The following is a 15,623-nucleotide window of genomic DNA, read 5'->3' on the forward strand; positions in this document are numbered from 1 at the left end:
ATGAAAAAAATGGAATACTGGGTAAACACCAATAATATTTCCATTAGTCTCCTAAAGATGTTCATGCCATACTTCCTATGCATTACATTGGGCTTTTGTAAACAGCAGCATAAAATCTTCTACTCTGACATTAGGAAATCAGATAGTCTCTGAAGTTGACCTGTTATTGGACAAATTCTACTTCCAGCAGCACTTTGCCTGACATATATATGTATATACCAGTTAACAGGCCACAGTCAAACTGATAAAGGGAAAGAGCACCAGAGTTAGGAAATCTGGGTTCTGGCGCTGGCCTTTATAATTCGGGTCACCTCCCTGGGCCTCAGTGCCTTTGTCATTAATAACACTGGTATTCTCTAAAGTCCCTTCCAGAACTCAAGAATTCTGCATTTCAAAACCCCTTGATCAAGGTCACCAGAGCTACTTCTGTGCCCACCATATTCCTCTAGACACTTCCTGCAAAGCAACTGAAGTGAAGAAGCACCTAAGAGCAGATACGTAAAGGGCAAGGTGGGGTAATCTTGTCCATCTGAGGAAGTTCCCAGAAGAGGTCAATTGCAAATGGAGGTGGGACCTGAGAAAACAAAGAAATGATTACATCAAACCCTATATTGGCAAAGGAGGAAAACATCTTAAATTTATTTATATATTAAATTATACATATATAATTTTTAAAATTATATATGTATATATGTATATATAATTTAATTATATATGTATATATATTTTAAATATAAGATCTTAATTTTAATCTCTTAATTTACGTTTTAATCTCAAGATCAAGGGTATTCCCAGCTTGTACACAGTAACCTTGATAGCTGAAGAATATGAAGGGAAAGCTGAATTATGAGAGAACTTAAAACTACTCTGGCAATTTTTGTCACATGAAATATCGATCAGGCAAATGTTTAGTTATTACCAGCTATTACCAAATGACCAAATGCTTGATCAAGCCACTCTTCTATGTGTGGGGCTCTCAGGCATGGTTGCTTTTCTCAATAAACCTACATACAGTCCAGTAAAGGATAGAAGGAAGATGTGGTACATGAAAATCAGCCTATGCTGGTGGTATGAGATGTGCTATAGAGGTGGAACTGCTTGAGCTGGACAAGATGACCACAGAAGGCCTTGTGTAGAAGATTGGGTACACGGCTTCATTTTGAAGTATCAGCAGACTGAGCAGAAAACTTTTTAGATAGAAAGTCAAGAAAATTGTAGATAATGACAGAACTGAGCCAGAGCAACATCCTGGAAAAGACATTCTGAGGAGTGAGCAAGCATTCAGTGGAAATGAAAAAACAGGATAGGAAGTTGAGACACTGCCTTGGGGGAAAATATGTGTAGGCTGCCAGGTTGTAGGGAAAGGAGCCTGAACTTGATGTCCAGTTTGAATCTTGGTTTTATTCCTCATCTGTATGACCGTACCTCAAGCAAATCTCTTAACCTCTGGGAGCCTCTGGTTTCTCTCCCATAAAATGGAAATAGATCTTGCTCATAGAGATTTTTATAAGACTAAGATGAAATAGTGTTTTTGCAAAACAACCTGTTGTATAAGCGTCAGGTATTATTTTTCATTTTTCTTTATATTTCCCCCTCCTGCCCAGGACAATTCTTGCTTTCCTTTATTTTTAAAGATAATTTTGTAGACTAATTCCTATACTGGTGTTACTCTAACCTTCACAAGTCAAAGCTGAACTGTTTAGGGAGGCTTATAACTACCTTGGACCTGATATCAGTCTCTTGTATTCTAATGTCCCATGTAAGTTTCTCTTGCATGAAAATACCTGGGGATTTGTGACTCACTAAAGCTAGTGCTGTGTTAGGCTCTCTTAACAGGATGGACATTCCAGACCCCAGATAATAATTATCTCATTGTATGTAGAGTCATTAAGACCAAATCTAAAGTCTTGGGTTCCGTTTACCTCATTCATGTGAGGCACTGGAAACCATGCCATGTGAGGAACAATTGACAGAACTCAAGGGTATTTAGACTGAAGAGATCAGCTGGAATGTGGAAAGTTAAAAAGCTTTGAAGCTTTTTCTGTAGGCAGTGGGGTCTCTTCTGAGTTTTTGAGTGGGAAAATGACATGACAGAGTAATTCTTTGTGAAATTTGGCTCCATGATTGGTCAGTAGGATGAGTCTGTTAGTAAGAGGCAGAGAAACCAATGAAAATGTTACCGTGTTAATACAAAGTGACCCCAACCCATGTCCATCAATACTAAGAGATAGAGGGAAAAGTGAATGATCAGAATAAGAAGTTACCACAGGTATATTCAAGATGAACTCAAATTAGTGTTTAATAGATAATGAATTGGCTGACAAGACAATTCAAGATGGCAGAATAGAAACATGGCAAAAGAAGGGGTTACATTAAGCAAATTGCATATGGGGAGAAAGGAGAGGGATGCCAGCCATCTTGTAACTGTTCAGCTTAATCTGAAAGAGGTTTTTAAGAAGGTGAGGTAGTAGGTAAAACAGCTTAAATTTGTTAAGAGAAGAATGCTTCATGATCCCCACGATCCATGTATCCCAGAAGAGATGACGGAGGCTACCTTCAGATCTTTTCAGCCCCTTGCTTCTGCGGATACTGTTATACAGGGCGTACACTTTCCCTTCTCAATCTCTCATTCCTCCTTCTCTCTCTGCATCTTGGGGCAAAACCTTGGAGACAAGAACAAACAATAAAAATGATAAGTAAGTTTCCCTTGAATTGTGCCCATATATTAATATTTACTTTAGCAAGGCTTCAGACTGGCTTAGAACTGGAGCAGTTGTTCTTATACCAGGGGTGATTTACAACGCTCCCTCTTCACCTCTTTGCCAAGGGGACATTTGGCAATGCTTGGGGATATTTTTGATTGTCACAACGGGCAAGGGGTGCTACTGGCATGTAGTGAGTAGAGGCTAAGGAAGCTGCTAAACATCCTACAGTGCACAGAACAGCACTCCAAAATGAAGAATTATCTTGCCCAAAATGCCAATAATGTTGAGGATGAGAACCCCTGAATTAAAGGGGTAACACTGGATAGTTGGTATTAGAAACATCCTTGAGCCCACCAGACCTCTTTACCATACCCTTGGGATAAGTTGTTAACAGCACATACTCTCTAAAGAATTCACTGAGCTTTGGGTTTTTTTGGTGCTAAAGCCTGGGAAAATCAGCAGATGTTGATCTTCCGATTTTATTTGATCAGTGTACATGATTTCTACTCAAAGAAGGGTTGGTACCCCTTCATAGTGATTATGGCCTTATTTCAGACCATAGAACTAGCAGTTCCTCTTCATTTAATCATAGAGATTGAGGGCAGCATATGTCTAACACCCAAAGTGTAAATTCATAGGGTAAAATATCTTAGAAATCTCTTCTTTCATCAGCCACTCCTGATCTTTCATCCAATAATGTATTCTAAAGAACTGAGAAAATGGACATTTTCCAGACACCTATGTGTGTGGCACTCTACTAGGCACTGGAATTCCAAAGACAAGAAGTCCCAGCACTTTGGGAAGCCAAGGCAGGCGGATCACGAGGTCAGGAGATCAAGACCATTCTGGCCAACATGGTGAAACCCCGTCTCTACTAAAAATACAAAAAAAAATTAGGCGTGGCAGCACGCACCTGTAGTCCCAGCTACTCAGGAGGCTGAGGCCGGATAATTGCTTGAACCTGGGAGGCGGAGGCTGCAGTGAGCTGAGATCGGGCCATACACTCCAGCCTGGGTGGCAGAGTGAGACTCCATCTCAAAAAAAAAAAAAAAAGAACTAAGAATTGGTTTGTGTTTTGAGATGGAGTCTCACTCTGTCACCCAGGCTGGAGTGCAATGGCATGACCTTGGCTCACTGCAGTCTCCGCCTCCTGGGTTCCTGGGTTCAAGCAATTCTCCTGCTTCAGCCTCCTGAGTAGCTAGGACTACAGGTGCACGCCACCATGCCTGGCTAATTTTTGTATTTTTAGTAGAGACGGGGTTTCACCATGTTGGCCAGGCCGGTCTCGAACTCCTGACCTTAAGTGATCCACCTGCCTTGGCCTCCCAAAGTGCTGGGATTACAGGCATGAGCCACCCCACCCAGCCCAAGAACTGAGAATTGGTGAGATCACCTGTAGCCATGTAGTTTCTCAACTGTATTAGTGCATCTTTCCCTCCTCCAAGAAAATGATTCTTGGCACCAAAATTTGTCAATTTGCCTTTTCTCTAACTCCAAATCAAAATTAGAATATCAGCAGGATGGTGGCCATGGAAGTTGGAATTCACTAAGGAGTGTGTAACAACTCACCTGCCAAATCGACTAGCCCTTTAAAAAAAATTAGAATATCATTTAGCATCAGAAACGTTTTCAAATTAGTTAGCAAACCCCAGTCTCCAAAAATATATAAAGTCAGGGAAAAAATAAACAGACTAAACTAGAATGTGTCTTGAGGGCAGTGACTTCTTGTCTTTGTAATTCCAGTGCCTAGTAGAGTGCCACACACGTAGGAGGTGTCCGGAAAATGTCCAGTGAATGAACAGAACTTGTTGAGACAAGTAAAGGAGATGCTCATGTTTCCATAGACTTGCTGTAAACATGAGAAGCGAATAGGCTAAAACCTCAGAGAGATGCCGAACCATGGTAATAAAGTTTGATCTTCCAGAATTGAGATCAGGATGATGGTATGATAGTACTTACAGTAGGTCAGGCAGCATATCACAAAAATTCCATTTACTGAGATTAAGATAATGGCCCAGGATGGGAGCAGGTTATCAGGAAAATGCTCTTGCTTGGCTATGGAGGGAAAAGAATAATGTCAGCTGTAATGTATTTCCTACTGCCTGATACTCATTCTGTGCCTTTTCTATTGATGCAACTGTGGAGTACTCTTTGCCTGGTCAGCTCTCCAGTATGCAGCTGCTAGCATTTTTCTTGCATAATTCTTCAATCAGGCACATACTTGTGGGCAACTAATATTCAGATGTCACATATTAAAAGTGAAAAAGATACTTTGTCTGCATTTACTGAGTTAAGTTGACATAAGGAAGATTCTAAGGAAATCTTTTACAAGCCATCTTGTATCTCACTTTTATAGCTGATTATAACTATGTGTTACTACTAACTGGTTGATGTTGTGTTCTAGGTATACTTTATTTTTCCTTCTCTAGCTCTGTCGTGCCTTCTCCCTTTCTCCTACCATATTCTCTCTCAACACATACACATCACACACACCCTTACCTCACAGTAGCTGCCCTAAAGCTACAGGAGCCACTTTGCATTCACTTTCAGATACAGGTTTTTCACCCTCTAGCTACTGGAAACACAGAACAAGTCTGGCAAAGAACTAAGTGTGGATATGTCTTGGTATTAGGTGGGACCATCCTAGAAGAGAGCACTGAAGGTTATCAGCTGTAGTTTCAGTCCCACAGAGAGCACAAGAAGTACACAAGGAAATGAGGGTGGGGAGGAGAAAGATGTTGGTGGGTATGGTGCTGCGGGTCCATCCCTCCAGATCAGGAGCAGCAGCTGCAGTATTTTTTCTTCAGCTGCTTTGAGGAATCATTAGCAATATCTGGAAAAACGGCAGGGACACAAATTATAGCAGCTGATTTTCTGGTTTCTCTGAAATGGCTTACAAATAAATGAATATTTACTAACTTATTGTTTTTACTTTTTTTCTTCATGCTGAAGTTTTATTTAAAACATAAAAGAAATGTTCCTCAAAAATGCTAGTGAATAAACAAAAGGATACGACACAGTGCTCTCTCACTATGAGTTAGCCAGCCTATCCAAGTACAGGGTAATATACAGTACTCAATGCTGGTAGAATTTCACAGTAGTTTAGTGTTAAAGATTATCTGTGCCTAGATTACGAAGAGATTCTCAATGTGTGATGCTTAGTTCTGAGTTTACACCTTACTGGGCATGAACAAGAGCCCCTGCTCCTTGGCCATAGCCAAATCCCTTGGGCCCAAAGTTCTTTGCATAGCACCATTACAATAGATTTCACCTTCTTTTTCAGTCAGAGTTGTTGATTCAAGACTCTTCCCACACTTTGCACATCAGAAACAGTTTTTGTGCCAGGGCTTTCCAGCTCCAATTATCTTCTCAGCAGCATATACAGAATCCCCACATCTGGAACACTTCTCAGCACCTCCATATTTCTGAGCAAATTCAGAAGCATTTGGATTTGTTGTAGGCCTGTGAGGCTGAACACTCTCTGGCTTGATGCCCAGCCTCTCGCCATGTTAAGCGTGCCAGCACCCTGGCCATAACCATAGCCTTTTGTCCCATATTTCTTTCCATAGTAGGATTTGCAGTAGATCTCTTCATTGTGAATTGCCACTGTTGTGCTATCTAAATTTTTCCTGCAAACCATTGAGTCGGAGGCAGGAGCATGCACCACAGGCGGAGCTAGCAAGGCTGGGCTGGAGAGAGGGTCCAGGGAGTCCAAGATCCCTGTTTTTACTTTTCTGATTACCAAACCCAGTGGTAAGTTTTATTTATTTATTTATTTATTTATTTAAGACGGACTTTCACTGTGTTTCCCAGGCCAGGCTGGAGTGCAGTGATGTGATCTCAGCTCACTGCAATCTCTGCCTCCCGAGTTCAAGGAATTCTCCTGCCTCAGCCTCCCGAGTAGCTGGGATTACAGGGGCGTGCCACCACACCCAGCTAATTTTTGTATTTTCAGTAGAGATGGGGTTTCCCCATGTTGGCCAGACTGGTCTCAAACTCCTGACCTCAGGTGATTCTCCTGTCTTGGCCTCCCACAGTGCTGGGATTACAGGCATGAGCCACTGCGCCTGGCCTAGTTTTATTCTTTTGCTTATTGGACTTCTCATCAGCATTTAGCCAGTTGGAATCTTCTCCTTCTTGGACTTCTGTGACACCACATCCTTCTGTTTCTGTTTGTTGCACTCAGTTTTCTCTGAAGGCTTTTCTTCCTCTTCTTGTCCTCTAATTATTGTTGTTCCCATGGTTCTGTTTGTGGTCGCATTTTGCCCTTACTGGCCCCAGTCTTCCTGGGTAATATCCTCCACACCTGAGATTTGAAATGCCATCTGAGGCTGGGCACAGTGGCTCACACCTGTAATTCCGGCACTTTGGGAGGCCAAGGTGGGCAGATCACCTGAGGTCAGGAGTTCGAGACCAGCCTGGCCAACATAGTGAAACCCTGTCTCTACTAAAAGTACAAAAAATTATCGGTGGCGAGTACCAATCCCAGGTACTCAGGAGGCTGAAGCAAGAGAATTGCTTGAACCAGGGAGACAGAGGTTGCAATGAGCCAAGATTGCACTCCAGCCTGGGTGACAGAGTGAGAATCTATCTCAGAAAAAGACAAAGGAAAAAAAAAAAAAAAAGAAGTGCCATCTGATTTCTAAATTTGTATATTGGATGGATGCCAGCATCTCCACCTGATTAAAACTGAATTTACTACCTGCTTTCCAAATCATATCTACCACCTGTATTCTCCCATTTCAGTGAATAACAATACCATTTAGTTACCCAAATAAGAGTGTGGTATTTTCTTTGTGCTCACTTCCCAGTAGGCTCCCAGGTATTTTCTGTTCTATATTCAGAATATCTCTGGAACTTACTGCTTTTTCCCAAATCTCTTGCAGCAACTGCCTTAGCTGAGATTTTTCTCATCTCCCACCTAGTAGCCTGCAAACCGGTCTCTTTGCCTCAGGTTTCCTAGGCTCTAATAACTCCTGCACATTGCTGTCACAGTAATCATTCTGAAACACCTATTTAATCATAGTGTACCTACCACTTAAAGACAGGAGAGTTGGTTTTTCTTTTTTCTCTAAAACACCAGATTGAATGGAGACATCAAGTGATTACCAGAGTTGACCTCTACAGATTAGAATGACACAAAAAATAACAAGCCATTGCTGTTATCCTGGGAGTCTAGAAGTTTCACAGGCTTCAGCTCATTCCTGGCTTCCACTCCACACCCATCCACAAGCCTCATTCAACCTAGAGAGAGTATGTGTGTGAGGGAAAGAGGGAGGCCTCAGTAGCAGCAAGCCAGGTCTATTGTGACACCTGTTAGAAACCTGGTAACATCCCACAGGGGCAGACCCAGAATCCAAGGTACACAGCGGTGTGAGGGCATCTGCACATGTAGCTTATTAGATACCATGAGTATGACTCTCTCAGATGTATCTCCTTCCAGTTTATCAAGGGAAAACAAATTTGGTGGGACTACACTAAAAAGAATCATATGAGCAATCCGCTTAATTAATACATTTGGGCTTTTTTTTTTTTTTCCAAATCAGTTATTTACTGATATGGTTTGGCTGTGTCCCCACCCAAATCTCATCTTGAATTATAACTCCCACAGTTGCCACATGTCATGGGAGGAACCCAGTGGGAGGTGACTGAATTATGGGGGCGAGTCTTTCCTGCACTGTCCTTGTGATAGTTAATGAGTCTCACGAGATCTGATAGTTTAAAAACAGGAGTTTCCTTATAACAAGCTCTCTTTTTGGCTGCTGCCATCCACATAAGACATGACTTGCTCCTCCTTGCCTTCTGCCATGATTTGTGAGGCCTCCCCAGCCACGTGGAACTGTGAGTCTAATTAAACCTCTTTATTTTGTAAGTTGCCCAGTCTCGGGTATGTCTTTATCAGCAGCATGAAAACGGACTAATACATTTTCACCTCAAAGCTTTACTCACCCTGATCTGTAACATTTCTATGTACTATACACTTAATGTATATTTGTTAGTGCAGTCAGCCCTTGACCTCCTATAAATGCATTATTTGCTTTTGAATCTTATTCTAAAGAATCCCCACACAGTCCAATTAATGAGATTTGAGACATTTATACCCTAAAGCTCTCCAGCCACAAAGACAAAAACCTTAAGTTAGCAAACTATAGCACATGGGCCAAACCTGTCCTGCACCTGTTTTTAAAAATGAAATTTTGTGGCTGGGTATGGTGGCTCACGCCTGTAATCACAGCGCTTTGAGAGGCTGAGGCAGATGGATCACCTGAGGTCAGGAGTTCGAGACCAGCCTGACCAACATGGTGAAACCCCATCTCCACTAAGAAAATACATAAATTAGCCAGTTGTGGTGGCAGGCACCTGTAATCCCAGCTACTTGGGAGGCTGAGGCAGGAAAATCGTTTGAACCTGGGAGGCAGAGGTTGCAGTGAGCCGAGACCACACCATTGCACTCCAGCCTGGGCAACAAGAGTGAAACTCTGTCTCAAAAAAAAAAAAAGAAAAAGAAAAAAAAAAAAAGAAAAATTTTGTTGGAACATAGCCATGTCATTCATTTATGTCTTGTCTGTGGCTGCTTTTGTGCTACAACCAGCAGAATTGAGTTGTTGCAACAGAGACTGTGACTGCAAAGCTTAAAATATTTACTATCTGGCTCTATTCAGAAAAAAATTTGCCAACCCCTGTCTTAGAATGTCACATATATCCATATTCCAATATAAATAATGTCCAAATCAAAATGCAATCCAAGCTAGTATTACTGATTTAATAATCAGTACTCTACTGTTTTCTGCCTTCAATCAGAATAAGGTAAAATTGGTTAAATAATGCTATAACAAGAAAGTAAAAATAGAGACTTAATAAACTATATGATTGAAGCCTCATTTTAATAAAATTTTTACAACACATAAAAGATGACTGAGACTGGTAAGTTTGGAGTATCAATAGTCATGTCAAAGTTTGGTTTATATTTGAACTAATTTTCCCAGGAAATTTTATCTCATTGAGGAAAATAAAGAATCTGCTGTAGCTGGGCATGGTGGCTCACGCCTGTAATCTCCACACTTTGGGAGGCTGAGGCGGGCAGATCACCTAAGGTCGAGAGTTCGAGACCAGCCTGACCAACGTGGTGAAACTCCATCTCTACTAAAAATACAAAAATTATCTGTGTGTGGTGGCTGGCACCTGTAGTCCCAGCTACAGAGGAGGCTGAGACAGGAGAATTGCTTCAACCTGGGAGGCGGAGGTTGCAGTGAGCCAAGATCATGCCACTGTCACGCCTGGGTGACAGAGCGAGACTCCGTCTCAAGAAAAAAAAAAAAAAATCTGCTGTAACACTGAAAGATCTAGAGTAAATCATACACTAGCATGAATTACTAGACCATCTAAAATAAATTATCCACTTCGCAACTACAAGTAAAGACATGAAGAATTAAGACATGCCATATAGTATACATTGTGCTATATACTTATGTGCAACTGTATTATCAAACTCAGTGTTTTGTTTCTTACTATACAGTCACAAAACCTATCCTTGGGAGTGGGGCTAGGGGTAGGGAGAGAGACCTGTGGTCCTCTGTATGATCAGCTGTACAATTTAAACAAGTATTAATATTTTGAGCATCTCAGTTCACCTTGTAAGCCATCTTAAGCCATTATAGGCCTAAGATGTATATATTCATATAAACCCATCGTTTTCATTGTATATTTTCAAATGATTTCACCTCTTGGGGAAAGAGAATTCTCTGAGTTTACTACCAGTAGGGTAAAATATTTGCTCCAAAATGACCTCTTTTCAGGCGTTGTCTTCAAGGAGTTTGTCACTCACCTTTCCCAGACTTGGTTCAGAATGAACCAGTAGTTCTTAAAAAGCACATTCGCCCACAAAAAAAAATTGTTTGGCACCATGGAACCGTGTGGGTGGCATGCCCTAAAAGAAAGCACCAAATCCCTAAGGGCAGTTCCAAAGGGCAAATTTTAATGCTTTCAATAATACTATTGTTACAAAAACTTTTTAAGATGAATGCTTGATGGATAATGGTTTTTAGTATATATAAATTTTAGAATATTTATTACAAGAAAATAAGGCCGGGTGCAGTGGCTCACACCTGTAATCCCAGCACTTTGGGAGGCTGAGGCGGGCGGATCACGAGGTCAGGAGTTAGAGACCAGCCTGACCAACATGGTGAAACCCCATCTCCACTAAAGATAGAAAAAATTAGCCGAGGGTGGTGGCTGGCGCCTGTAATCCCAGCTATTCGGGAGGCTGAGGCAGAAGAATTGCTTGAACCTGGAAGGTGGAGGTTGCAGTGAGCTGAGATCATGCCACTGCACTCCAGCCTGGGCAACAGGGCGAGACACTGTCTCAAAAAAAATAAAAAAATAAATAAAAAGAAAATTAGTAACATTATCACACCTTGCACAGTGACTTTATTTTTTAAATTTATTTTTTAAATTATTTTATTTATTTCTTTTAGAGACAGGGTCTCACTCTGTTGCCCAGGCTGGAGTCTAGTGGCATGATCATAGCTCACTGCAACTTTGAACACCTGGGCTCAAGTAAGCCACCCACCTTACCCTCCCAAGTACCTAGGACTACATATGTGTGCCACCAAGTCTGGCTAATTTTTAAAATGTTTTGTAGAGTCAGGGTCTCATGCTTCCCAGCTGGTCTTGAACTCCTGGGCTCAAGTGATCCTCCCACTTCAGCCTCCCAAAGTGCTGGGATTACAGGCATGAGCCACTGTGCCCAGTCTCACAGTGACTTTAATAAGTCATAATAGCACATGTCATTTGTGTATCTAAAAACACTATAAAATACTATCAAAGTAAATACGACAATTCTAAAATGTATCTGGCTGAGTTACAGTAATGTGCCATGTAACGTTTTCAATGGCATTCTGCATATATGATGGTAGTCCCATAAAATTATACCGTATTTTTACTGTACCTTTCCTATGTTTACATATGCTTAGATACACAAATACTTATTGTGTTACAACTGCCTATGTGTTCAGTATGGTAACATGCTGTACAGGTGTGTAGCCTCAGAGCACTGGGCTGTACCATGTAGCCTAGGTGTGCAGTAGGCTGTACCATCTAGGTTTATGTAAATACACTCTGATGTTCAGACAATGACAGAATTGCCTAATGATGCATTTCTCAAAATGTATCCGCATCATTAAATGACACATGACTATATTGTCTTTTTAGATTCGATATAGTAGAAACTCCCCAGAACAATGTCACTTACTTGTATTCCAGTTGAAGGTCTGATTCACTCTTAAATGTCCATACTTGATGAGACACATGAAGCTGTGGTTGGTTGTCATATTGAAATCCAGTTTGCTGCTAACAGCATAGAGCTCAGTTTCAGGATCTTGGGAAACTGTTGTGTTGATGGCATTTAATTCTTCTCCATTTTCCAACCAGGAGAGGTGAGGCTCTGGAAAACCTCCAGAGGTTGAGCAAATTATCCTTCTAATATTAGAAGTTGGAATTTCAAAGTCAGATATACTAGGTGTAGGGAAGTCAGCTAAAGAAAGAACAAGAATATATAATTACATATAGTTATAAACCTATGTGTGTAGAGGTTTATTTTTAAATAATTTTCTAGCTTTAATAAGAATTGATAAAGGCCAGGTGCAGTGGCTCACTCCTGTAATCCCAGCACTTTGGGAGGCCGAGGCAGGTGGAACACCTGAGGTCAGGAGTTTGAGACCAGCCTGGCTAACATGGCAAAACCCCATCTCTACCAAAAATACATAAATTAACCAGGCGTGGTGGCAGGCGCCTATAATCCCAGCTACTCGGGAGGCTAAGGCAAGAGAATGGCTTGAACCCAGAGGGTGGAGATTGCAGTTAGCCGAGATCGTATGACTTCACTCCAGCCTGGGCAAAAGAGCAAGACTTCATCTCAAAAACAATCAAAACAAAACAAGAATGATAAAATGAGATATAATTTGCAACTTCCCATTAATCATTAATAGTTATGTATAATCCAAAGACTAACTTTGATTTGAATTGGTTATATCAATTCTTTGCCACTTTTGATGGAGATAGAAGGGCACTTATTAGAGAAAGGAGAAGTAGGTTCGTGTGAATAAATGTTGCCAGAGTACTTGCAATTGTAAGAGATGAAGAGAAGAATAATAGACAACGTTTACTGAACTCTTGTTTGTTAGGTCTGGACCTTACCTCATTTTGTCCTCACAGAAACCCTAGAGAGGTAGGTTGTAGATCTAAAAAGGTCAAAGATCAGTAGTTTCATATGATTTAACCTAATATAATTTCCATTTTATAAGTAATCAAACTGAGGTTTAGAGAAATTATAACTAACCAGTAATGGCGGAATTCAAATCTGTCTGACACCAGAGCCTGTCTTTTCTTGACCTTGCCTTTCTTTCTTTCCTTTCCCTTTCTTCTCTTCTCTTCTTTTCTTCCTGATGCTTGAAGTACACAAGTGGCTTTCTTCTATGTTATCTATTTATTTACTAAACTATAGCGAACGCCTGAAAACCCACCATCCAACTTGAGACCGAAAACACTGACAGTAACTTAGGTAAATCTGCTGGTATGATGTCACCTATCCTGTCCCTCTCTTTCCCTTACCTAAGGTAATCACTATCACTATCCTAAATTTGTGGTTAGCATTTCCTTGCTTTTTAAAAGGTCGTCTTTACATGAGGGGCCTACCCCTTTGCTCTTGAGAATGGTTTCTCATGTCCTCCTTTCTGGCTTTATCCTTTGAACATTGACTCTTAAGTCTGTTACAGGTAAGGGCTCCATGAAGTTGTGTTTCCCTTTTCTTTCTGGCTACCTAAACTCAATACATAAATAGAGAAGGCTTTGCCTAACATAGAACTTTCGTTTGGAAAGGGTCTAGATGGGGAGAGAGAAAACATAAATCTGGTCAAGGAGAGGAGATCTTGGAGAAAGGAAAATGCTGCCTAATTTGCAAACCTGTGACCTGCCTTTTGAGGGGGCATTGTGTGCGTGTGAGTGGGGGGCAGGCATTGAACTATAGTCATGAGCTTTTGCTTCTACTGAGTCTCACCAACACCCCATCCCCCCCAAAAAACACCCATGACCAGTATTTTTTAATTTGCATATTTATTTCTGGATGGGTTTTCCCTCTCTTTATTCTGTCCTGAGACCATGGGCAAAGCTCTTTATTTTAGGTGAGAAGAAAAACTGTGAACCACATCAGTAATGTTTTCATTTGAAAATATCATTGAAATGTATTTGAATAAATTTATTTGAATTCATTTGAATTTTTTAATTATTTTGATAGTAGACATGCTGTTTATTTATTTAATGTGCATATGGAAGCCTGAAAAATAGAAAGCTGTATAGATTGAGTTTAGTTGTTAATTGGTTTGGGAGTCTTCCATGCATAATTTATGACTTCTTGGTGTTCTATATATTTGTCCGAATTAATTACTGGGATGAAGCTATGCTAGCTTTCAAACAGGAGATGCCTTTCAGAAATTTGTATATTGTGCAGTTGCCAGACCAATTAAATACCTGGTTGAAATTTAAAAAAAAAAAGTAGTCTTTTACTCAGAAAAACCTATATCCAAACTACAACATTGAGCCTATAACCTCATTCACCACACTTTATTGTTTTTCTTACTATTTTGATATGCCTTAAAGGGACAGGAAGGCCTTCCTAGCATTCCTCCAAGACCCTTGAGGCACTGTTTCATTTATATATTTGATCCCCATAAGATACTGAAGTACAAAGTACAGGAAAATAAATGCAGAGAACATAGGAGAAAGATACCTAGCGGCTTCGTCACTTATTCTTACACATAAAGAGTTTAGCTTCTTAGCATGAATGTAGGGATTCAATCTCCCCATAGAGTTAGCTTTCTTTTCAGAATTCTGAGCCCCACAGAGATGTCATGTAGCATATGGTCATCAAAAGCAGGTTTTAAAACCAGTTCTGCCTTGTGACCCTGGGTCAATAACTTACCCACCTTTAGTCTTAGTTTGCTCATCTATAAGATAGGGACACTAATACCCAGGGTTGTAAGAATTAAATGACATCATTCATAGAAATCACTTAGCACAGAGCCTGACACACAGGAAACTAAATAGTCTCACCATCTTGGCTTACTGCAACCTCCGCCTCCCGGGTTCAAGTGATTCTCCTGCCTCAGCCTCCAGAGTAGCTGGGACTACAGGAGCCCACCACCATGCCCATCTAATTTCTTGCATTTTTAATAGAGATGGGGTTTCACTGTGTTAGCCAGGATGGTCTCAATCTCCTGACCTCATGATCCACCAGCCTCGGCCTCCCAAAGTGCTGGGATTACAGGCGTGAGCCACCACACCCAGCCAATGATAGCTATATTTAAGTGGGTCTTGAATTTATCCTCTCTTAGGTAAACCCCCTCATTTAAATCAGGTTGCCAGGCAAACACTTCCAGGAATGCCTTGTGGCACCTACAATAATGAGGATAAAGGGAAGCCATGACAAATGATGATAATTGCCAGGAAAGAGGAAAAGTTGGATTTGGTTGGAGGTGAAGTTACCTTTTTTTTTTTTTTCAATGAACCCTGTCCCTAAATGAAGTTTGATATGTTCCTGAGCCACTTTTAGTTGGCATTGTTATTTCCCACTTATTAATTTATCCTATAAGATCGACTCATGACACAGGCAGCTGATATCTAGAATATTCTGTGTTTCTTATAGCATCAATATGTTTTGTGTTATAACTAGGAATAACAAATCCAAAAACTCATATCCTAAATTATTAATATGATTCATGTTCATTTCTGTGCTCTGCTTTTCTGGGAAATAAACTACAGGAATGCCACTCATACCAGGAACTGTATTAAAAATCTTTTCAAGGCCAGGCGTGCTGGCTCATGCCTGTAATCCTAGCACTTTGGGAGGTCAAGGCAGGAGGATCG

At 40.8% G+C, this 15,623-nt stretch overlaps 1 protein-coding gene and 1 pseudogene across 2 annotated transcripts in view; both read right to left on the reverse strand.

Annotated features, from left to right (window-relative positions):
- Positions 1–437: 437 nt before the first annotated feature.
- Positions 438–15,623, reverse strand: part of CD80 (CD80 molecule) — a 36,647-nt gene continuing 21,461 nt past the window's right edge. Inside the window, exons 4-7 of one of the 2 annotated variants that reach the window (XM_003825146.5) lie at positions 11,956–12,237; positions 4,665–4,760; positions 2,555–2,663; positions 438–574 (exon numbers count right to left, since the gene is read on the reverse strand). In XM_003825146.5, the coding sequence (XP_003825194.1) occupies positions 2,593–2,663; positions 4,665–4,760; positions 11,956–12,237 (449 nt within the window). In that variant the 3' untranslated portion in view covers positions 438–574; positions 2,555–2,592. Of the gene's footprint in view, positions 575–2,274; positions 2,664–4,664; positions 4,761–11,955; positions 12,238–15,623 lie in introns of those variants that run through there. The other variant, XM_055110331.2, reaches the window with a different exon arrangement.
- LOC129397430 (cysteine and glycine-rich protein 2-like) lies at positions 4,750–10,346 on the reverse strand (annotated as a pseudogene).

This window comes from Pan paniscus, chromosome 2 (genome assembly GCF_029289425.2).
Source record: "Pan paniscus chromosome 2, NHGRI_mPanPan1-v2.0_pri, whole genome shotgun sequence".
Lineage (NCBI taxonomy): Eukaryota > Metazoa > Chordata > Mammalia > Primates > Hominidae > Pan > Pan paniscus.